This window comes from Sebastes umbrosus, chromosome 6, assembly GCF_015220745.1.
Source record: "Sebastes umbrosus isolate fSebUmb1 chromosome 6, fSebUmb1.pri, whole genome shotgun sequence".
In the NCBI taxonomy this organism is placed as follows: domain Eukaryota; kingdom Metazoa; phylum Chordata; class Actinopteri; order Perciformes; family Sebastidae; genus Sebastes; species Sebastes umbrosus.
In genome coordinates this window covers 24,072,986-24,098,724 of record NC_051274.1, presented here as the reverse complement: position 1 = coordinate 24,098,724, position 25,739 = coordinate 24,072,986, and the positions used below count along the sequence as shown (strand labels likewise).

Below are 25,739 nucleotides of genomic sequence, written 5' to 3'. Positions count from 1 at the left end.
CTGAAACCTGCTGCAGAATTCACACATAAAATCTTTTTTTGCAATGGGAATCTCTGATAATAGATGGAGAAGTAAAGTCACAGGTAGAGTATCAGTTACAGTATATGCTTTGAAAAGCTGAAGATCACAGGTTTGGCTCTCTGTGGTTTCGCTTTGAAATGCTGCACACGTAACATGGGGTAATTCATTCAAATAATTTTCCCTCAAAAAGAAAAAAGATATCATTGAATTTATTGAGCGCTGTCATGCATGCAGGAGTAATATAACCTTTCATGATTCCCAACTGTGATTGCAAGTGGTAGAAAAAAAAAACGTGCACATTTTAATAAAAGAAAATAATATTGGGGGGTTTTCTCATATCCTTTGACAGATCTGTTGGTTAGGCAGCTGTGACAGCACGAAGGCCTTGGCTGCAACAAGACAGGTCTTTATTCTTCTGCCTCATATCCAAAGCAAACTAACTTTGCTTGTTGCGCCATTTGTATTATTAATTGCCAAAGCAATTTGTTGGTAGCAAAACCACAAGCTGTGAAATTTGTCAGCTTCTGTAATTTTTGTTGTAATGATCCTGGAGAGAGAAATGAGCGCAGAACAACTGAAAGCATCATTAACAATTGCTATGATACCCTAACCATAGAGTGTATATAAAAGATGTACGACATGACAGCTCCCCAAAAGTGAAGTCAAAACATCTGGATTGGCTGGCTGCAGTATAGGTCATAAATCCCGCCTCCTCCATGTTAGCGGATGGGATATGGGACAAACTAAAAAGTCAAATTACACCTCAAATAAATTTATAAAGATTCTGTCATTTTGGTAGTTCTTATCACACTGATGTATGTTCAAGTGTTCATTTTTCTGATTAGTTTGGTTTTAATTAGTTATTTGATGCTATAAAAAGGGGTTGTGGCGTCATGATTGACAGCTGCTCTGAGCGAAGTAGTCGCAGCCGGAGGCTCAGGAATTGTACGAGAGAGGAGATGTAACTTGAACTTTCCATAACCATCACGAGTCTGTGTAATATAACGTGTCAGTTTGATCATAAATGTAGTTCTAGAGATATTATGGTTATTTCTTGTGTCTTTCCAGTCGAAAAGCCTCCCTGGTGCTAACGTAGCAGCTAGGTGGCTCACACTAACAAGCTGCAGCCGTGATTGGCTCGCGCGGGTGTGTGGGCGGGACCTCGATATTGCAGCTCCAGCCCCCTGATCAATACTGCGCAGACTCTGGCTCCAAATGACGTCAACATCTCATGATGGCATCTCCCGTATCCGGGATATTTTGGCTTCACTTTTGTACAGTGGGAGGAAGTGGAGATGCGTGGTCCATCTATATACAGTATACAGTCTATGATCCTAACCCAAGACAGCTGAATTCTTGCGTTTTTATTTCTGATTATTTCTCACTCACTTGTGTTCTCAGACTCTGAAGGGTTTGCATATATTCTCTTTACAAACAAAGTAAGACCATCTCTGGGCTCCAGCTGCAACATACTGTATGACATCACTTCACCATCTTTGTAGAAATACATAGTTTCACATTCTGCTTGCCGAGCGAGTAGATGAACCAATCGATGCATCCAGTTGCTCTATTTAAATGCCAAGCCGTAACAGACAGAAATGATCCCAAGGGAAGTCGTTTAGGGCTCCTCAGCTGGATGAGACCGCCTCCCTCTGAATGCCAAGAGCTCATCAACTTGTTAGAGATGTAATCTGGAAAAGTTAAGGTCCCTCACATCTGCGTGCCTCTTGTGGGCGTCTCTGAATAGCGTGGCGTTGCCACACGTCTCCTTGCTTCACTTCACAGGCAACTCATCATCCACCAGCAGCCTGACCTACATCCAGCCGTCCCTGTGCTCACATCCTATACATATTCATTGGGCGCTCTTAATCATAAGATAGCCCCTTGAGCAGAAGAGAAAACTCTAATTAGTTGCTATCAACCGATGGCAGCTCATTGGGCTGCGTTTGTCTTGCCTGACATGTTTTTCTGTCAGTGTGTTGCTGCCGTCGTTTTAACATCGGTTTCAAGTCTGGCTGTCATCTGCCATACCTGTGGTCACTTGTAAAATAAAGGTTGTTATGAGTTTCCTGAGACTCTCATTCTGCTACATTATGTTTGGTGAAGTTAACACATGATGCATGCTTGAAGCTGCCTGCTCAGTAGTTCACACCTCATGATCATGAGTCATGACAGACTGAAGTTTACAGCTGCTGACTCTCTCTCTCAGAGAAATAAATCAAAAGTATGTGAGCCTTTTTCAGATCGAGTTACTGTTATCCTCTTTAGATTGAGTTACTGTTATCCTCCAGACACTTACTGGTCTTTCATAGAAACAGTTTCCAGTAATAAGAAAAGACACTGAGATTAAACCAAACCAAACTTCATACAGGCTGTTCTCGTACACCGTTCATAGCTACGAAAAGTAATGCACTGTAATTCATATGTGTCCCACGAAATCAATTTGTATCTAATCCACGTGAACGGGAACCAGGAAGTAACTAGAATCACCGCCTCACGGTTGTATGCCTCCACCAACCAGTCAAATATGTCATCACTTCATCTTTTAATCCTATTAGACATTTCTGTGAAATTGTCATTATTAGCATATGAATTCTTGAGTTATGGCCAAAAACATGTTCTGTGAGGTCATATAATACCAATATCAGCAAACCAACAGATACAATGTATTGCATCAGATTGCTGCTGGTTGCATACAAATTTTAAACAATGTGTTCGTGAGCCCATGAACTGTTTGTGATGTTGGGATACAGCCTACTGACACATTTGACTGTGCAACAAACAAATTTATCATGAAAGAACACACAATGACAATTGGAACAAACACTGAATTGCCTCGCTCTGCATCTAAATTAAAAGAATCCACCAGTTTAGTATTTTGTAGTGTGCCCTTGCAGTGACTTGTGAGAGACGAATTTATCAAAGAGGAGTTCAAATATGTCAAAAACACACAATCCTACACCTCCCGAGATACATCCTCCCTGTCTGCTAAACGCTGATGTCTTTCAAATGTCACATCCATTTCCTAACACAGGATTTCTGTTAAAAAAAAAACTGTAGTCTCATCTCAAGCCAAGTCTTTAATAAAGCTCCATCTAGAGCCACAGAAGACATTATACAACTGTTCAACTCCCAGAAATTACATCTATGATGGACGATTCTTTCCAAAGTGGCCATGTAGATATTGTAGAAAGTGAGAAGACGTTTTGGCATTGAGTTTAAAAACAAAAAAAAACATGGTCATTGACTGTAATCTGGGGGTTTGCACAACCGTCCAACATCAACATGCTGTCAGGCGATAATGTTGAGTATTTCCTATGACTGGTAAATTGACTGTGACATGTAGAATTGGTCCTGTGCTCCTTTAAATTGCAGGTTATTTTCAGCAGCTTTAGTGAGGTCAAGTCTCCTCTTGAATATGAAATTAATTCCCAAGTATGAAATCCATCCCCAGTAAGCCTTGGGCAACTGAGATCAGACTCCGTGAGTTATATGAAGCCCAAACACTTCAATCCCTAAAAATGTGATTATGTACAACAGCCAAAACACTCAGGAACAGTCTACAAACCCAGAAAGAGCCAAACTTTCTCCTGCAAAATTAGATGCAAAATAAAAGAGAGCTGTTCTTCTTCCAGTATGAAGTTTGACAGAAACAGACGTGTTGGAGGGTTTAATGAAAAAAAGTTCTAATAACTTCAAAGGCTGAAAAATGTAAGAATGTCAGCAGACGAACAAAAACAACACAACAGTTGACAGGTTCCTCCTGTGTTCTCCAGAAATCAAAAAGAAAGTAATGATTGTTAACAAACACACATTTTTGTACTTCTATACCTGTGAGGACACTCATTCTCTCCTAGTGATGAACCCACAGAGATTTATCACTCGATTCTTCAGCTCCCTACAGCTCCATGGAGATTTATAGTCATTGTTTTGGTCTTACTGTCCGTAACTTTACTTTTTTGGTTCACTCTCACCGCTCTCATCCAACCCTGTCTCCAACAAAATACATTCCCATACAACTAATCTGCATTCTCAATTACATTTCGTGGGAGACGTATTTTCTCCCGGATTACGGTAACAGTGTTAACGTTGTAAATTGAAACAAAACAAAAAAACGCAACAAAACCACTTGGTTAGGTTTAGTAAAAATAACATCATGGTTTGGCTTAAAATGACTACGTAAGTGAACTAAAGTCCGTAACTTTCATTAATGGTCACTCAATGTACTATGTCACCTGCTCTGCACGTCGCTCGTTGCACTACGTCACCTGCTGCAGCCTTCCGCAAACTATTGGTGATACATCAAAAACAAATGTAATCCGCAACTAAATATGTTTCCTCCAAAACGTAATTGAGAATGCAGTTTAGCGGTATGGGAACGTCATTTTTAGTAGACAGGGCTGTCTCATCAGCATTGTTTTCAGCCATGTCATGCTGCTGTTTTCTCTAAAAGCTCACTGTTTGCTACCAGCCCAGTAGGCAGACAATCAGCGGTGGAACATAGTGGAGCATTTAGCAGCTTAAGAGACAGATATTTCCCTCAGGAGGTGGAGGAGAACAAAACCAGAGCTAAGAGCAGAGTGGACTTAAATTTGGCAAGTGCACAGAAACGTGACTCCAAAATAATGCTAATGTTGCTCTAAATCTGCTGGGAGTGTAAACAAGCAACAGTTTTCTAACAAGATCACCATATCAACTTAAAACGTGACAATACGTCAGTGTTGTGTTTACAGCAATCTGTTATTGTAAATTTGAATCAACCCCAATTCTAATCTTAACCCAGGTTTTTGAAATAGTCAAGAGACCTGATGAAATGTTTCCATCTGTCAAAGTTTGAAACTAAAATTGGTCCTCACAAAGATAGATGTACAGTGTTTGTACAATTGTATCATTTTTCACCATGGTGACGGCGGCGCATGCAAATGCAGCGGCCAGTAGCTCCCATAAAGTTTGTTAAAATACACTCATCAATGTCGGTAAAAGGAAGCGTCAGGATTGGATTAAGTGCAGCGGACCTTGAGACGTTCACTGCCCACAACATCTTCCCTCAACAGTGACATCATGGTCATCACAAATACAATAAATTCATGAATGGATGAATGGAGAGGTGAGCGCCCCATCCATAGCCAAAAAAAAAAAAGCTACTTTTCGGTCACAACACTCAACAACACCAAAGATATGTGGCAGGGGATCAAGAATATCACAGGCTACACAAGCAGGAGCTTACATCATGTGTGAGGCCACGTTGCCAGATGAGCTTAACACCTTTGATCTCCTCAACAACAACAAAGAGTCAGCTGTCAAGGCTGGCCCGCCTGCAGAGGAGCGGCCACTGTCAGCATCCACAACAGATATGAGAAAAATCCTTCTGAGAGTGAATATCAGTAAAGGTGCTGGGCCTGATAACATCCCTGGCCGTGTGCTAAGAGTATGTGCCAACGAGCTAGTTGATGTCATCACTGACATTTTTAATATATCACTGTCACAGGAGGGTGTTCCCACCTGCTCCAAGACAGCCACCATCATTCCTGTACCTAAAACGTCTGCAGTGTAGTCTAAACGATTACCGCCCGGTGGCACTCACCCCCATTCTGACATCAAAAACAACATCCCAGCCAGCCTGGACCCAGTTTTTATACAGAGTCAACAGATCCACAGAGGATGCCATCTCCACTGACCTCCACTCAGCCCTCACACATCTTGAGTACCACACAACTGGATATTGGAATTCCTCACAAACAGACCCCGGGTATTTCAGATTGGTGGTCACACCTCCTCCATTCTAGTGCTGAACACCAGAGCCCCCTCCCAGTCACCATGTACACCCACGACTGCAACCCCCGACATGGAGAGAACTCTGTTGAAAAGTTTGCGGACAACACCACCACCACCATCATCGGCCAGATTACAAACAACGAGCAGACTTCGTATCGAGAGGAAATCAACAATCTTGCAGAGTGGTGCTCAGAGAGCAACCCACTGCTCAACGTCAGCAGAACCAAGGAGCTGATTGTTGGTTTTAGAAAAAAAAAAGGAGGCGACAACACACCCACACACCTGTCTACATCAATGGAAGTGAAGCAAGTGAACAGTTTTGAGTTTCTGGGAATCAGCATCACAGACAACCTGACATTGTCATCGCACATCTCCGTCCTGGTGAAAAAGCTCAAAAACTGCTGTATTTTTTAACCCACATCCTACCTACATATTTAACATACAAGGAATACTGACTGGGCACCCTGAGGACCAAAGAATAAACTACTGTAAGAAACAATCAGAGTAACGGTCCTCCATACATTGGTACCCATCTACCGAACATCAGTGATATCGGTGAGGTGAGGTACTGCGCAGAGCTCCAAGGATATTAAAAGTTAAAACCCACCCCAGTAAAGCCTGTTCGCTCTGCTGCCGTCTGGCCAGTGATGCAGGAGTATCCGCCGCCGTACCACCAGACTACAGAGCAGCTTCTTTCCTCAGGCTGTGAGACTCAAAGATAAATTAACCTTGAACCTGTACTTGCGGGAACACCATCGACATCACAACTACATGGCAAACCTTAACACCAAACATGCACTGGATATAATAGTGAGCACTGGATACAATCTCCTATTTGCAAACATGTCACTTTAAAAATGGTTCTCACAAAGATAGAATTAAAACACCTACACACTTGCGACTTCTTGACAGCTTCCACAGAGTTGCAATTTATTTTTACTAGCCAAATTGCAAGAAATTCCTTCATTATCGCTGCCTGCCTGCATGAACAGCAAACGTCAAGGTGTCCAGTGTCAATCAATAAAAGAAAATGAATTGAATTATCTCAGAGGCAGGGAGTCTGAGAGAAATGTATCATCCGCTGAATCCCAGGCCGCAGCATCATCTAAATTTTCCATTTCGGCTTCTTCATGCAACAGCAAGGCGCCGACTAATCGTTGTACCTCAGGATGCTAACCGAAGCAATTTAGTTTGTGTTGACTGGAAGTCAGCGGCTCATCTTAAATGAAATAAGAATGATTTAGATGCGTAATAAAAAGCTGCTGTAGTGAGTGGCATCACAACCATGGGAGAGACAACTTTTTGGGACAATAGAAAAAGCGAGCCCCTCCCAAAGGACCTCATCTATTTGTTCAACAAGCAGTGGGTTTAATCTTAAATGCTGCACCCCTGCAGCCTCCTGCCCCTGTGATGCCTGGAGGCACGGAGACATTTCCCTCCTACCCCTGATCAAAGTTTGTTTCCCAGTGTGGGCGGGAGGGACTTTCATCACACTGTTTTCTCAAAGCTATATCCATGCAAATCATTGCATTTATCCCCTGTGCACAGTGTGGAAATGAATACACAGCCAGTGATATGTGAACATTGCAAGATAAGGCTCACAGCAGGCACAGTGCACCCCCAATGGCTCACTGAGGAGAAATAGCAGGATTCCTCCCACACAGAGATCAGATGCAGGTGCAGGGAAGCACCGCTGAGCCGGAGCTGCAAAGGAGGACTACCATTATCCCCCAATGTTATCAGAAGGGATCTGCGTGCAAAGTAGAAAAATACAGAGTGCCACAGTCCTGTGGTATGTGCTTATATATCACTGTGGTTGAGTGAGTGAGGACACTAGTTGTTGTTATCCTCGGAGCATCAGCATGCGAGGGCGTGAACTCCTGCCTCTGGAGTGGACCTGTACATATGTGACAGTATGATTAATGTGACTCCACACCCTCTGCATTATTCGACCCTCGTGGCGCTCACATCTAGATAATAAGGAAGGGCTGCTCGCCAGATGAAGCACCCCGCTCTCTGCGCACATGCCCTCTGGTGCAGCCATCACAGCCAGAGGATGCTCCGAGCAGGATTTGCCATTATGGTTTTCCTCATTACAGGAGCAGCGTGATTTTAGGAGCTGATGGGTTTCACGTGCTCGCAGGGGCCCCGGGGATGTCATCGCTGTCTGGGAAAAGAAAAAAAACTCATCAGTGGCGAGCGCGGCTTGCCAAACAGGCCTGCTGTGGTGTCGTTAACGCCAGCAGTCTTTAACCCCTTGAGCTATTCCTTACCACCACACCACCAGCAGCTGCCACTTCACAATTTCCATAGAAATGACAACTCGCTCGTCTCCTCTGTACTCCACAATCAAACCAGTCGATTGGTGATGAAGTGAAGGGACTCATTGCTTACATAGTGAACTTTTCTGCAATCAGTTTGCCCTTTATAGGCTTATACAGTCAATACCTTTACAGACATATCTTCAGTGTGTGTTTCTTTGAGCAACTTAAAGGCCAGATGAGAAAAGCACAGAACCTTGATGGACACATTTAGACACCTAAAGATTGCTGTGATTGAGGGAAAAAAACAGCTGAACATTGAAGGCTTGTACTGGGTCAGCAAGTACCTAATGAAGTTCTTAGAGCCCCATTCATGCTGTCCAGTATTTAGCCGCAGTCACTGCTTTACCTGATGGAGCACCTCTCCTTTCCTTTGTGGGTAACAGAGAAGCAGTTAATGGCTAAACACCCGGCGGCGTGAAGTGATTTAAAACTAAGCTGGTTTTTCTGGGCTCTTTTCTGCCTGCGCCTCCATTACTGTGATAAATCAACTCAAAAAACTAATACAAACTGTGATTCCAGGGTAAAAGAAAATCCAGCAGAGGCAAAAACACACTGAAGAAAAGATAGCAGCACCGAATCTGAAATGGTGAGAGAATAGAAATGTCTTTGCATACCGTGAAACTACCGTTTGAAGCTCATTCCAGTCACTCTCATCCAAGTCCCGTTTACACAAACTGGCATCATCACCAGTCACTGTTTCATCAGTGTTTGATGCAAATAGTGTTTGTTTGGATACTGTTTATTTGAACAGCCTGCTTCAAAAAGTGTGTGAAGAAGAGAGAGCAAGACACAGCGGCTGAGCACCAACTCCAATAAAGCCAACTGGGTTTCGTGTGTGTGTGTGTGTGTGTGTGTGCGGTACAGTACGCTGTCTAAATTCACTTTTGAGTGTGCGGTTGATGGGCACTTCAATCCTACAGTGCAGTGCTCAAAGGAGGTGGAGGAGCGACTCAACTAAGAAAATAAGTATTAAATCCAAGAAAAACATTTAAACTTCGTTTTAAAGGCCTAGTAAAGGACTAGTCCAACAATTTAAGAGATAGGCTCACTTTCTCTCTCACTTGGCGAGAGTTAAAAAGCACAGACACACCAAGCCGACATCAAAGAACTAGCGGCGATGAAGGCCGACTGTTGCGCCGCCTCACATCACCTTTGTCTTGGTTGTCAAGTTGCATTTGAACACACCGCAAAGACTACAGCCAACAACCACGTATGTTCTGCACCTGCGCGAGAGGAAATAGCGGTAGTCTGTATTCGTCATTCAAAAAGGGAAACTGGAAGACAGAGGTCTGCGGAGCCGTTGTAATGATGCGTACATGAAACAAAGCAGCGTTTGCCGACCATTTTCACACCACTCTGACTCACCACTTAACTTCCTCCAAGGTGGCCATGTTGATGTGAAAATATCTGTGTATTGGAATGATCAGATGAGATTAAGATGAACAATGAGAAGAGCCTTCTGTGTCTTTCCTCTTGACTTTACTCGTTTACTTGCGTTCCTCACTTCCGTATCTCTTCTCATGCACTGATTCTATTTAAGCTCACCGCCAATCAGAGTGATTTCTCTCACCGACGGACGCCGCCACTGATTCAACATGCTGAATCGGCCGAAAAGCCTCCGACAAGGGCAGACTAGAGCCGACTATGTGGGACACATGATGCCAAAAACGTTCTGCCTACTGCAGGTTTAACTTCTTTCCAAAGTGCTAGTTTGTTTGACATCTCTTTGCATCATTCATAGTTACAAAATGGTAAACTACGCTGATTTCTTGCATGGTAACAGCAACTATTATGAATATTTTGTTGTACATGCTGAATACAAATCATAGTATGGAGCTGGGACATAGACACAGAGAGAGGAGTTACTGTACCCTAATGCCCTTTTACAATCTGTGTTGTGAACTTGAGGAGGAAGAATGGTGAGAGATGAAGAGTGGGCTGAATCTGCAATAGAAATCCTTCACAGTCCAATTAACAGCAAGAGTTTCCGCACAGCTCTCATAGCACCGCCTCGTCAAATTTTACTGTCGAATGGGGGGTGGGGGGGGGGGGGGGGGGGGGTCCTCCTTCCTATCACTTCTGCTACAAGGTTATATAACTGCTTGAGCATCACTTACACATACACTGTCAGAAAACAGACTCTCACAGACACATGCAGCGACAATCTAAAAGTGAACACAACACAAACCGCACAAAAACGATTGCAGTGTGGCGGCCGCCCTCGCCTCCATTTCAGAGCACTTGACAGACACATTGATGGTGACATTTCAAAAGGGCGCCGCACATCATGATTGAAATTATAGGTTTGTTTTCTTTAATCTGTGGAGGGGCCTCTGATATTACACATGCAAGAGTATACGCACGCAATCAGAGATCAGAGCCTCAAGTCTTAGAAAAGAAAAGAATAAGGATGAGATTCATCCCCCCGTGAGATAAATATGCCTCCTTGCCACGCATGTCCTTGCATAACTGCACCCCTGCCTGATATCGCATGCAGCGTGTGTGTGCAGCTCAGAGATGGAGATGGTGTCGCTGCACCGATAGCAGCTGTGTTGGTGGAAAGCAGCAGCAGTGTTTTCACAGGGATTCAGTCTGTCAGGAGGACTGAATGATGACCCCCATCTCACACTTGATATCATGTTCACGCACACACACACACACACACACGCACACACACACACACACAGACACACACACACACACACACACACACACGCACACACTGGGCTTCAATCCCAGAATCTGCAAGACGTCCAAGGAATAAACACGAGTCACACATCCAAATGAAGAGGAAAGACAGGGAGGGAACGACTTTTAAAGGAGGTGTTTGCATATGAAAATTAAAGATTTTGTGTATTGACACAATCAGTCTTGAAGCCTCTTTAAAGAACATCACACCACAAAGGATTTATGTAAAATAACACAGGCATACCCAGCAAGACAAAATTAAACATTACAGGACTCTCAAAAGGTATGTTCAAGATTGATTTTGAAATAAATCTTCCCGTCTAGTGCAAGTGGCTGTAAACTCTGCATGTAAATACACACATCTGTTTCTAGTCTGTCTGTTTTAGTGGAAGTATGGGAGGAGCACTCTTAATCTATCCTCTGTGCATCCATGCTAATAAGTGACCCGACGCAATACACTTAATGGCATACTGCCCCCTCTTGGACAATCTCTTTTTTCCACAAATGTAATGGAGAGAGAAAAAGCACTCTGAGGCATTTTCTTTTATTCGATTTTGCACAAAAGCATCTGTGTTGGAAAAGAAATCTCATTAGTGCGACACCAAACACACATTCCAAGAGTTGTAACCATCGCAGATGCCTCAGTTATCCCAAATGCAGTGACGCTGGGCTCATTGTGCTCTTTTCTCTGTCTGGAATAACAAAGCTGCATCTGTCTGAGCTCCCTGCTTTCAAACCACGCCGATTCTAACAGAGATGGGATAGAAAAAAATGGCCTCAGAGCCGGCTGTATGAAGCTGCGGTGCTGTAATGAAGGGGAGACAGCATTAGCGCGGGGTCAGGCATCATGTAGGGGGAGGATGAGGTTTGGGTTGTTGCCTTGAGAGGAGCACAAAAATGTGGATGCTCATCTCTTTTTCCTCCGGTGCAGCCTTTACAACACCTGCACTCACAGAGCTCATTATGTTCAAACATAGTTGCTGCAGGGAAACAAAGCCACGGTACAGCTGAGGGTGAAGGTTATTGATGCAACACAAGGGGGTGTTTAGGAGGATATTACAAAGAGATATATACCGTAGAAATGAGGGGGATACACAAGACAGTTTGCACTCCTGTATACTGATTGGAGTGGTTTATTAAACTGAATACCAAGTAGAGAAAACTAACTAAATCCTCAAACCAGCACCTTCCTCCGGGCCAATCATAAAAGAAATCAGACAATTAATATTAAGATGAAATGCCTCTTCATCTCTAATTGGCACCGACGTCTAAATCTACTGGAGTGCTTTTTTGTTATGAATCCGAAGACATGCAGACACTTTGGTGTTAAAGGAAGATGAGTCACATGATATTAAGCCATAATATAGCAAAAACAACATATGATGATGATGGAATATCTGTCACATTTCCAAAAAAACAACATTATGATGCACTCTGCTCTCCGTCTCAGCAGCCCACCTTTAATCACATCACGGAATAAGCATGTAGCCCATTTGATGAAAGCTGGCCATAAATGTAATAAAGCTGCCAAGGTTATTAGAAGTGCCACAGGCCATTTTACAGCAGCTCACACACCTCGTATTGGATTATGGAAAGAAATATGATGAACCAAGTAGAACTTTACCCATTTACAAAAGGACCAGGGTTTAATGGCGTGTGACTGAATCCATTCATACACATTAATAATACCTACAGCAATTACAATCTGCAGGTTTGTCTCAGCTGGTGGGAACTCAAAGACATAATTTTAAAGCTGCAGTAGGCAAGAATGGAGCAAATATGATTTTAAAAAGTTATTTTTATAAAACAATATATATCCTGACAGTAATGCATGAGACAGGTAATCTGAAAAATATCATGTGCCTCGCTGTCCTCCGGTGCTCCTAATGGCATCTACAAGATTTCACAGACCGGAGGAAAACAACCAATCAGAGCCGAGCTGGAGCCTGCCGTCTCTGAGCAGCTGTCAATCACTCGTGAACTCCGATCAAACGGTCAAACTAGGCAGTGTTCAAATATGAATCAATATTCTGTAGCTGTAATGCCTATTTCTCACCTCAAATGTGTTCAGAAACATCTTGTAGTGCACTGTTTAGCTATAAAATCTGAAATTTTGTGACCGTGCAGCCATGTTGAGATCAGTTGAGGAAATACCAAGCACCGCCCACCAGCCGGAGCAAACTTTCTCATTTGAGGCGAGAAATAGGCATTACAGTAACAGAATATTGATTCATATTTGATCAGCGCTGCCTAGTTTGACCATATGATGCCTCTGTTGAATGAACAGCCAATAGGAACACTCTCTCTCTCTGAAATGACCTGTGATTGGCCAAAGTCTCGCCATCACAGATTTTTTAAAGCCTGAAATCAGAGCCATGAGGAGGTGCAGAAGTCTAGTTTTCTCTCAGAACACTTGAATTACAATATGCTGAAAAGTTATTATGGAATTTTTGCCCAATGATGCCAACAAGTTGTTGCCTACGGAAGCTTTAAGGAGTGCTGGAATTAAACTGCATGTGCATATCAGCCATGTGTTGCCTTTGTACAACATATACACTCCAGTAAGCTTTGAACACAGGTTACATCCAGCAGTTGTTCAGTTGTTGGGGATATTTAGGCTTGTTGTCCACTTATTAGAGGCTCTAGAGCGGCCAATAACATCTGAAATAGTTCATTTAGCTCAGACTGGGACTTGACTTGATTTTTACAATTGGATTAACACTGAAAACTAATCCTCCCCTGGCCCAACGTTTTGCCTATTATACGTTTGCTTTTGATGCCATTTTATTGTTTTGGGGGCAATGATAATATTGTACCTATCATGTAGAGCCTGACTGAATATTGTGAGCCTATCACAGATATATTGGTATATGTGCAAAAACTGCAGTACAGAAACCCCAAAGACATATTTGAGCTAATTTAGAAGCAGTGTTGCCTTTGCACTGATAAATTTATGAGAGTTATGGGAGCTTTTATGCTGAAAACAGCTGCCGGTTGCAGCTGGAAATAACACTGATGAGAGCAGAGAGACTGAACCAAAAGAGGAACGCTGCCTGCGAGCCTGAAAACCAAAATAATGAGCTGAAAGACGCTGAAACGCTACGCAGAGCTGAGGGAAACTACAGAGTCAGGTGATAAGTTTGTTTTGTATTGTGTAAAGAAAATAAAGTCCATTTGAATGTCCACAAGGTTTGTCCAATTTAACAAGCATAATCCAACCAGAGTATATGTCCTCCCTTCAAAATGCAGAAAATACAAATCAGGAAAAAGCTCCAAAATAATCAAACTCACCAGATGTAGTTTAGGGAATTGGTAATCCAGCTTTGGCTTGATTTCCTGTGCTCAATAATTACAGTCCTCAAATCCACTGATTTCCTTGTTCACTTCAGATGGACGAGGTTCAACCATTAAAAAGGAGCTAAATGATTCTTCCTCGCTCCACTGAAGGCTGCTCAGCTCATAAACTCCTCCATCTACCTCTACAAACATTTCCTCTTCTCCCCAAACAATGCACTTCCCTTCCCCAGGCCACGCCTCCTCACACCTGTGATCCTTGAGGAAACTGATCACCTGACCCCCAAGGCAAACAACATAAAGCATGAGTGACATGGATATAGTGCACTAGAGGTTTCAAGATTATATTGATGACATTTTTATGTAGATTAAAGGGACTGTTTGTAACTTCTTACACGTATAAATCAATCCGGGTCGATGTACCATGCACGCTCGCGTGTAGCTACGCTGTTCAGACCCCATGGTTCAGACTCAGACTCCAACACAAACTACACGGAAGCATCAAAACCGCAAAGTAATATCTAGTGAAGCCCGTCTGTTAAACAGTGTTGGCCGCGGCCGTAAGACGCGGGGGAGACCGTAGCTTTGGTCTCCAGGGCCGGAGTCTCTGCTGTACTCTGCATCTCTGCCTACTTGCCTTCACTCACACACCGCGCTCGTTCTCGCTCACTCAGCTCGCTCCACCTCTACACGTGCATACGCGCGCACTACACACTGCAGGAGAGTTAGTAGCTCTGAGAATATCTAGTGAATGTGCAGTGGACGTTTGTGCAGAAATAACTGCTGCAGCTCCTCCAGACCAACAGAGGTTTCCCGTGTCTTGTGAAGTGACGGGGCTCCGCAGCGAGAAACGTTATCGTCTCCGACCAAAACTCCAGTGTCTCCCCTGTTCTCTCCGGCCGCGGTCGGGAGGCTGAAGCAGGAAAAGCCAACACTAGGATCAGCAGTGATTCATGGAGAGACCTTCGTCTGGTCAGCTAACATTACTGCCAAGCAGGTAAAATATAGAGTGATATTGTGGTTTTAGATGATGTGTGTCGCCTCACTGTTTTGAGCGATGCTTGCTCACATTCAGTTAGCGCGTGCACACGGGCGACAGGACGTCGCTGTTACAACCAATTTCTGATTCTTATAAACAGTCCCTTTAATATAAAAAATAATAATAATACATCCACAGAGCCTTTAGAAAGGTGCCGAATAAAATTGTGGCTTTATCTTAAATATATATCTATATATATATATTATGCCGGTAAATTAACATTTTTAAAGATTTTGATGGGTCCAAAATGAATGTTTTGTTTACCCTCTGTGGAAGATATCTGACGATGGGTTCCCACTTCTAACAAGGCTTGTGAGCCAAAAGTATAATTACGTTGGTAGCAGGCGGTATCTCTGGGTTCTCAGCGATCAAGTTGCCAGTTAGTGTGGAAAAAAACGGATAGATGGTTGAACGTTATCAATGTTATCAATTGCACCTTTAACCTTACAAAGTTTTTTTCAGTATTAAACCATCTAAATTTTATAAACATACATCCTTTCCTCTCATATTTGTGATGCTGTCAAACTACGATCGACTCCTTTTAACAGTAGGGCTGCAAATAAACATTATTTTCATTGTTGATTAATCTGACGATTATTTGATCAATTAATCATTTTGTTTATAAAATGTCAGAAAATCTTGAAAAATGTCATATTTTCCCAAAGTCCAGATGATGTTCCCAATTTTTTGTTTAGTTTTGTCTGACCAACAGTCCAAAACTCAAAGATATTCACTTTACAGTGATATAAAACACTTGATTTGTGTTCTGCGATGTTCCGTTTGCAGAGAGCCAGATGAAAAATGTTCACCTACTTGTACCCGTCTTCACTCTTCTCTTGCTTTCTGCAGACTGGCAGGTCGTTTTAACAGCGTCTCTGAACTGCAGCGAGGCACAGGAATTATTGAACAATCGGATAAACAAACCTGACTCCCTGAGGTATAAAAATGACAAGGCAGAAGAGCTCAGCTATCAGCTTTGCTGAGAAATTCACTCAGAACCCAAACATACGCTCAACTCTCTAAGTCCTCTAAGAGAAAGTAGGTCTGTGGCTCTCATACAGTGTGTGTAGAGAGTACATCCATGAGGCAACAACTACAGTTGACTCATTCTAACTTCAATTCATTATTTCTCATTCACTTTGAAACAAAACTTAAAAGAACAGGCAATTACCATAAAACAAAGATATTGTTTGGGTGTCCTGGCGGCTTAGGGGTCCTGTTCTCATTCCCAGGGCATCCGACGAACTCAGATCAAACGGTCAAACTAGGCAGCGCTGATCAAATATGAATCAATATTCTGTTACTGTAATGCCTAATTCTCGCATAAAATGTTTTCAGAATCATCTTGTAGTGTACTGTTTAGCTGTAAAATGAGAAAGTTTGTGACCCGGCAGCCATGTTGAGATCTGTTGAGGAAATACCAAGCACCGCCCACCAGCCGGAGCACAGCCAATAGGAACTCTCTCTCTCTCTGAAATTACTTAGATTTTTTTAAGTCTGAAAACATGAGGCGGTGCAGAAGTCTAGTTTTCTCTCAGAACACTTTAATTACAATATGCTGGAAGGTTATTATGGAATTTTTGATGATGCCAAAAACGTTCTGCCTACTGAAGCTTTAATAGAGGCCGTCATCTCATTTCTGTCCCAGGACCTTCAGGCAGGTTTGTCCAGCCACCATGTACAAACATAGTGCTCATTAATCAGAAAAGAAAAATGTCAAAATGACCATCAAGTGAGATGAAAATTAGAATCAACTTCAAACTTCTTTTTAAAAATCAAAAAGACAACTGTGCTCTCTTCAGTGTTTGGAAAGTTACAGAGTGACAGACAGCAGAAAGACTGCAAAGCCAAAGCAAACAACGTTTCATTCTCCTCTGTAAAGTGAAAGACAAACGCTTCTTTAATTTATATTCAGGAGACGACAGCACCTCTGAAAGCCAACCAATAAGGTGGGAAAATGGTAACACAGTTAAACACCTTTATCCTCCTGCTAATCCCAGATCCGGACTGTGATGGGAAAAGGGTTGTAAAATCAAAACAGTTTGATTATCCACCTCGTGTTAACTTCTGCAATCCACCCAGCCCATCTAGACGTCACAGTTCATCTTCATTAACACAGCAGCGCGGCTCTGTGGACACGGATTTATCTTTTAATTCATAACCATGGGCTCTGAGTGCAACATAAGTGGATTTTGGGATTTCACTAATTCCCTCATATCACTACAGGCTTTCATTATTTTGACTTTATACAATAATAATAATAATAATAATAAGCCTGGATCAAGGTTTTATGTCAGAAAACAAATAAAGACAAATAAAAAGGTTAATCCTGCTAAAAGTGTGTCCGTCTTGGTGTTTTCCACCAAGATGCTGAGTTGCACCACATCTCTTCTCCTTCAAGGTATCTCTGAAGAAACAGCTTGAATGAAATCTTGACAAGACGGTCAGCGGCTGTCACATGTATCAGGGATTACACCTCATTAGAGCAGCGCTCAAAAGCAGCTCCCCCCACATTTCTCCTCCACAGACTGAGTTTGATTAGTCTTTTTATCTAATCTCTGACGTCTCCTCTCTCTCTCTCTCGCTCCGGTGTTTCCCTCTCTGCTACCCCCCACCGGCAGCTGATTGTCCCTCCTGAGCTGCAGGGAGCCGTCAGGGAGCCCGTGGGGACGCGGGACTACCGCTCATCCCTGAATACTTTTTCTTTAGACATGGCAGGGTGTCACGTAGGAGCTCCTTGTTATGAACACTGACTGGAGGGTGAGGGGTACAGATGGTGGCCTGCTCTGTCCGGCTGCCCCCTGTCAGCCATCGAGCCAGGGTCGTCATCCCTAACTGGATATGGCACCAAAAACAAAAACCTCCAAGGAGTGAAACCATATGTGTGTGGCTGTAATTTAACCTTTTCCACTCCACCCCTCTTTACCATAGACTTGTCTTTTTATGGGGGGTACAGGGGGTCTTTAGGAGGAGATAACAGGTCAACAGTAGATCTCACATAGAAGTGGTGTACATCATCTGAAAGCTGGGAACCTAAAGATTAATTTGAGATGCAGCTCAGGACTGTGTGTCAAGTTGTTCTAGTCATAAATCTGAAAGTGTATAAGGGTTTATAACATTATGTTTGAAGTATATGATGTCCATCCCCATGCTCTATTATGACTCATAAGTTGTTGCAGCAATTCTTGGGTTGATACCATTTGTTACACAGATTTGGTGATACATTTAACCATTATGTTCCACTCGAGAATTGATAAAAATTACCAGTAATCCTTCCAAAATACCACATTAAGACACCAAGACCTTGAGGAACACCATAGAAAAAGCCATGCTGTGATTTGGTGTCAAAAACTTTTGACATTTGGAGATCTCTGTAAGAATTGCGACAATTGGATGGCGAGCACTTCTGTTGTGGAAACTGCTCAGAAACCCCCTTATTGTCAATCTACCTAGGAAAGCCATCCATCCTCTGGATGCTCTAGGTCTTTAATTTGTGGCTTTAAAGTTTCATGAGGCTGTGATAGAGGTCACAACAGGTCATTTTATACAGTGAAGTCAACTTTCAAAAAATGGTCTCAATAGAATGAAATGGCTACTATGGAGACTAACATCATCACACATGAATACAGTTGGACTCATTGAATCCAGAAGAGTCTCAGCTTTACAGTGATACCAAATTTGTGTAATTCCAAGACTGTTTAGGGACCCCAGTGTGCAGAAATATTCAAATACACCATTTTAGAATAGGCAAAAACAGCACATTTGTGGACAGTAAAGTCAGCCGAGGGTGGCGGGGCCCTCAAGGAGTGAAAGGACACAGTTAGTGTTACTAAAAACGTACATAAAAACACACCAGCAATTAAGAACGAGAAATTAGAAAGTGGAGCTGCACCGTTTTTGCCCAAAATGTAAATCTGGTATTGAATATGATCATTTATCAGCCCACAGAGGGCCAATTAAAATGTAAAAAAACAGTCTCCAGTGACTGAGATATATATATATATATATATATATATATATATACTTTGGTATGAAGCATCACAGACCAGCTGGTTTTGGCGTGTGCTGTTTGATTTAAAAACTGCCCACATGTGTCGGGTTTTTCACATCTGTGCCATTTCTAAGCCTCTAGACTTTATCCTCTGCAACAACAATCACAATCTATCCATGGGAGATCTATTTTTTTTTTTTTTTTTTTATCAAAATAAAATCTTGTGTTCCTGTCGCTGGCAGCAAGTTTTCAGATAAGCAGCACTCCAATAAGAAGATTCGGCTGCAGCGATATTGAATTTGATATCTGCAAACTTTATTTTAATCTTCCTGTGAATCCGTCATAAACCTCAGCAGACTGTCAGGCTGAATCAATTAAATATCCAATCACATTATGACATTTAAAACACTGGAATAAAGAGGAGATAGTGCTAAATTAAAACAACAAAGTAATGCAGTAAAGCTGCAGTGAGAATATAAATAATAACCCCTAAATATTATACATTATACATGTACTGTATGTATGTTTGTATTTGCTTTTTGAGAAAACACAATTAGACTTTCAATGGGGAAGATGTGCTTTTACAAAATTGTTGGTTATATTTAATAGTATAATAACATTGTTAGTTGTTGTTGTAGTGTTTCTATTCTTCAGCTATATGCTTATTTATACCTCTTAGTTGTGAATACTGTATGGATATTTTAATTGTAATCAATTGTTTTGTCCACACCTCAGCGATATTCAGTTTACTGCCATAGAGGAGTAAAAAAAACAAAAACAGAAAATATTCACATTCAAGAAGCTGGAATCAGAGGATTTAGACCTTTTTTTTTAACTTAAAAAGTGACTCAAACCGATTTATCGATTATCAAAATAGTTGACGATAAGTTAACTATAATCAATTAGTTAACTAATTGATTGATTGATTTTTTTTATCTTTATTCAAGTCAGACATTTACATTGTGTTGTGTTGGCAATGCAACACAACATATAGAGTAGTTGTTTAAATTTACAATAGAAGTAGAAGTACATAAAGTACAAACAATCAGTCATACTAATTCAGGTAATAAAGAGAGAAGAAAAATAACATCAGAAGTCATTTAATAATACAAAATAATACAAAATAATAATAATAATAATAATAATAATAATAATAATAATAATAATAATAATAATAATAATAATCACATCAATAATCATAAGCAGAAGAAGAAGAACTAAATAAGTAGCCTAAATTAAATTTAAAAAATAAGAATTATTTAAGACTTTTTCAGACAAACATCTCTGAGTAAATTTTAAGTTACTGACATGGATTTCTTATTTGTTACAAATTGAAGAGACTCAAAATAACATTAATTTTCAATTAAAAACAGTTATATAGATGGGGTTCAGTTAAGAAATATAGCTTTATGAATATGAAATTTCCCTACGAGGATAAAAAAAAAGTTCAATATAAACAGCTATCACCACATTTAAATAAGTGATATTTTTCTGCACAACATATAATTCTCAAAGTCTTTCTATAATTAAATAAACAATATGGGGGAACCATAAAACTTTTACTTTTTTTGTTCAGTCTTGTTGATCTCATTGCTTATTCTGTCAACCTCTGACGTCAGATTCACGTCATTAATTAGAGATGTGAGGGTGCTGTCCAAGGTGCTGAATCCTGAGCCAGGGTCTCTTCATGCAGAGCAGCCACAGCAGCAACAGGTGTTGACTCCTCAGGAACCTGTTGGGTAGAAACCTGAAGGAGAATGCTTAAAAACTGAACTTAAAGAAGTCAGAGAGATATTATTAAGAACATATTTAAGGAGAGCTGAGTAACATGGATCTGCTTCCAGCCCAGGAAGCTGCTAAAATCTACCACACCAACTATGTGAGGAACTCTCGAGCCATCGGCGTCATGTGGGCCGTCTTCACCATCATCTTCGTCGTCATCACCGTGGTGGTCTTCATCCAGCCCTTCTGGATCGGGGACAGCGTCAACACGCCGCAGGCCGGATACTTCGGCCTCTTCCACTACTGCATCGGCAACGCGTTGACCTCGGAGCTCGTGTGTAAGGGCAGCGTGCTGGACTTCAACTCCATCCCGTCCCCGTCCTTCAGGACCGCCATGCTCTTCGTGGGGACCTCCATGCTGCTCATCGTGGCCACCATGGTCTGCTTCAGCCTCTTCTTCTTCTGCAACGCAGGGAACGCCTACAAGATCTGTGCCTGGATGCAGCTGGCCTCAGGTCAGGTCAGCAACAGTCCTGATGGGTCTTTATGATGTTTTATACTTCTAATGCACCACATTTCACTGGTTCATAGTCTACTTTTTACTCCAATACAGTCATGTTATACTTCAGATTCATATTTAACTTAAAAAATATATGATCAATGTAGCTATAAGATATGATAGGCCTATTGATTTAAGTACACAACAACATATAAAGTAGTTAAAGCTAGCTCCAGTAGTAGACTAATAATAATAATAATATAATATAATAATAAATATAATATAATATAATGTATATATAATAATATATAAGTCTATAATAATATAGGGCTGCAACTAACGATTATTTTCATTGTCAATTCTATTGATTATTTTTTTGATTAATCGATTAGTTGTTTGGTCTATAAAATGTGACTGTTGACTCTAGACTTTTTTTTCTTTAAAAAAATACTCAAACCGAATTAATCGACAATCAAAATAGTTGGCGATTAATTTAATAGTTGACAACTAATCAATTGATTGATTAATAGTTGCAGCTTTATAATAATATAACTCTTTGAAGTGGTCCATTCTGCATGATTCATTTTACACTTTTGATAATAACATCATAATAATAACTTTATTTATAGAGCACTTTTCATGATGTAGCTTAAAGTGCTTTACAAAAGAAAAGAAAAATGTAACACATTCAAACAACAGACAATAAGAGGACAACAGATGCTAAAATATATTAGTGAAATCAAAAACTACATTTATTAATATACATAATATTACATATCAGTAGTAATATTTACTGTGTGTACTTCTTGAACGTTTATTGTAATGGAGTATTTTTACATTTAGGTATTACTACTTCTACTTAAGTAAAGTAACTGATAAATTCTTCCACCACTGGTGACTGTGGTTACTCCAATACAGTAATGTTATAGTTCAGATTCATATTTAACTTAAAAAAGATATGATCTGATGATTTTTTTTGTATATGTAAATATTGTATGTGTTTTATTATTTCATGTGTCTAGTGTGTTTCTAATTTTGGTGTCATGTCTTATCACATTTAATGTTGTATTGGTTACTTCCTTTATTGTCGGGGGTGGGAGGAAAAAATGGATGAAAATTAGATGACTACTTATTTGCTCTGTAATTTATATGCCTTGCAATGTTCTTCCAATTAAAAAAATAATAATATATATATATATATATATATGATCAATGTAGCTATAAAATATGATGCATATTTAGGCCTATTGATTTAAGTACACAACAACATATAAAGTAGTTAAAGCTAGCCCCAGTAGTAGACTAATAATAATAATAATAATAATATAATGTATATAATATATATAATATAATGTGTATATAATAATATATTGTAATAATATAATAATATATAAGTCTATAATAATATAGGGCTGCAACTAACGATTATTTTCATTGTCAATTCTGTTGATTATTTTCTTGATGAATTGATTAGTTGTTTGGTCTATAAAATGTCAGAAAATGGTGAAAAATGTCCATCGGTGTTTCTCAAAGCCCAAGATGACATCCTCAAATGTCTTGTTTTGTCCACAACCCAAAGATATTCAGTTTACTGTTATAGAGGAGTAAAGAAACCAGAAAATATTCACATTTAAGAAGCTGGAATCAGAGATTATTGACTTTTTTTTTCTTGAAAACAAACTAAAATTAATTAACAAATTAATCGACGATCAAAATAGTTGGCGATTAATTAAATAGTTGATTGATTAATTGTTGCAGCTCTATAGTAATATAACACTATGAAATGGTCCATTCTGCATGATTAATTTGAAAAACAAACGAGTCCGTTGCTTTTCATATTCAGAGTTAATGTTAAAATCTTGGCAAAGGTCACACAGTTCGTGCAGGAACTCTAACCGACTCCAGTGAAAGTACACATTCAACAAAACCTTTACTTTAGTTCAGCACCTGAATATCAAAAGGGAGCAGAGGGTCTGAAGGAGGACTGAGACTTCTCTCTTATGAACGGTTCACTCTAAACGGAGTGTGAGGTGATAAACTCGTCCTCTCGCCTCTCTGGTTTCAGGCGAGGTGTGTGTTTGTACTGGATGTGTTGTTCTTCACTATGGAGGGCAATAAGGAATCCAGTTTCAGTCCAGACTCTGACACCTCTGATGGAGGATCGGTTACATGTAACAAGATCAGGTGTTGCTTGGTTGTTAACTGATCTAAACTCACACCTAAGACACACCTGCAGGGCCGAGGAAACCAGCCGTATCAAGCATTATCAACAAAATATACTTAAAGAATCAAAAGGTAAAAGTACTTGTTTTGCAGTAAAATGTCCCCTGTGACTGATATATTATCATATATTACATAATTAAATTTGTAATACTGATGAAACAATATGTAAGCAGCATTTAGATACAGTCAGGTAGTTTTTTTCCAATGGTTTGAACCCCCTGCCTCTATCAGAAGGAAAGAGGAGACATGGATACCCGGAGGCACAAGGCAGGCGACCAGGGCGAGGCTGCTGCACCACACTCGGTTCCAAATGGTGGGCTAGGCCCGGTTGCACCGGACGGGAACCTGATTCACAGCCCTATATAATCAAATTATAATATAATGAAATTACCAATTACTTTGTAAAAGTCCATATAATTGTGAGAGTATATTATTTGTTTCTCAGGGTTACTAGGATCTAGATTATGTCTGTTATTGCATGTGGGTCCAATGGGAAAGGAAAATTTAACAATGGTTGCCACAGCCATCAGGGTGCGAGTATGTGATTGCCTAATATCCAGTTTTGTTCCCAATATATATTAACACATCTGCCAAATTTTGTGCCTTTACCACAAAATGAACAATTGTTCTAATATGCTGAGCTATGCCGCCTCGCTATAACAACTCATAGACATCTGAAATGTGACATAGAGCCCAAACAGATACTGCTGTTTTATAAAGAGTTAAACGGCAATATGTTTTCATATAAAAGTAATATGTAACTATATCTTTCAAGTAAATGTAGTGGAGTAAATGACACAATATTAGTGGCATATAAATATATAACATATATAAGTTAAAGAAATGTACATAAGTACAGTTCTAGAGTAAATCTACTAGCTGTTCCACCACAGAATTTAACTTTTGTGCAATTTCTTGAACCTGCAAAATTCAGATTATAATCTAAATTTGTACATGAACTGTTGCAAAACCCCAGAGGAGATGTTACCAGATGAAGAGCATTTAACATTTAAGAACTTTCATAACGGTGCATCCTGCAAACAGCCCCACTGAGCATCCTTCGCTGCCGCACCATAAATAAATTAAACCTCAAGCACTTTATGGGGGTACATCAGGCCTCCTCCTGCACCGGGGGGATCAGAAGAACCTCCCCAATATTTATTTAGCACAGTAAGAGCACACAAGGGGTAAATATTGCAAGGCTCCACCGTCTCAGTGTCCGTCTTCCCCCGCAGCTGCGTTGATGGTGATGGGCTGCCTGATCTACCCGGACGGCTGGGACTCCCCAGAGGTGAAGAGGATGTGTGGCCAGAGGACGGATAAGTACAGCCTGGGGAACTGCACGGTGCGCTGGGCCTACATCCTGGCCATAATCAGCATCCTGGACGCCCTCCTCCTCGCTCTTCTGTCCTTCACCCTCGGCAACCGGCAGGACAAACTGCTGCCGGACGACTTCGAAGTGGATGGAGGAGCAGGTAATGCAAACTGATGAAGGGTGTGGGTAGCAGGTGAGGTAACCAACTCTCTCTTGAGCTTGGTTTTAGGAGTCTGAATGCTGGTTGGAGGCCTTTTTTCACAACAGACATTTTGACTCGTCATAGATTGAAAAGCACCGTCTGCCCAAGAGGGAAAGCGTTTGTCCAATCAGGTGCCAGATTACTTTGTGGCAGCCCGTCAAGCGTCCAATGCTGGGAAGTGAGGCGATACCTCGCATCCAAAAAAGCCCATGTGGACACGTACCATGAGATTTACTCCTCTGGTTTCTGGCTTTGAGAGAGAGTAGCTCATGTTCACAAATATTGATTGAACTTTCCTAAACCATGGAAATAACATACTTGAATTCTTAATTTAGGTGGTGTTCTCCTTTAAATCCATTAAATAAAGATATTCATGAGTGTTTTCCCTCTTTTACAGAAAAGCCTTGATGAACACGGACCTTCAGGACCGCCGTGTGATGCAGCTACAATGAACAAGCATCCTAAAATGTCCTAGTGTAGTTTAGGTCAAAATGCTCACCGGACTAGCTGTGTTGACTTTTGGTTCATTGAAATGCAGCAGCCCTTTACTGCTTCACAAACTCAACGAGAGAGAGAAGAGTTTTAATTCGGTACTTGATGTTAAGCACCTAATAAACTCAGAGAAACAAGCTCGACAGTCGCTTTG

The 25,739-nt window shown here is 40.9% G+C and overlaps 2 protein-coding genes across 3 annotated transcripts in view; one reads left to right on the top strand and one right to left on the bottom strand.

Annotated features, from left to right (window-relative positions):
* The window catches only part of cpne5a (copine Va), a 112,595-nt gene extending 98,267 nt beyond the window's left edge, over positions 1-14,328 (bottom strand). For both annotated transcript variants that reach the window (XM_037772779.1, XM_037772780.1), the window contains exon 1: positions 14,100-14,328. The gene's annotated coding sequence lies outside the window, so the exon portion shown is untranslated. The remainder of the gene's footprint in view (positions 1-14,099) is intronic.
* A 6,463-nt stretch (positions 14,329-20,791) lies between these two features.
* lhfpl5b (LHFPL tetraspan subfamily member 5b) lies at positions 20,792-25,721 on the top strand. The gene is made up of 3 exons (XM_037772793.1): positions 20,792-21,369; positions 24,812-25,051; positions 25,491-25,721. Exons 1-3 carry the CDS (start codon positions 20,961-20,963, stop codon positions 25,499-25,501), a joined length of 660 nt encoding a protein of 219 aa, XP_037628721.1. The 5' UTR covers positions 20,792-20,960; the 3' UTR covers positions 25,502-25,721.
* The last annotated feature ends 18 nt before the right edge of the window (positions 25,722-25,739 follow it).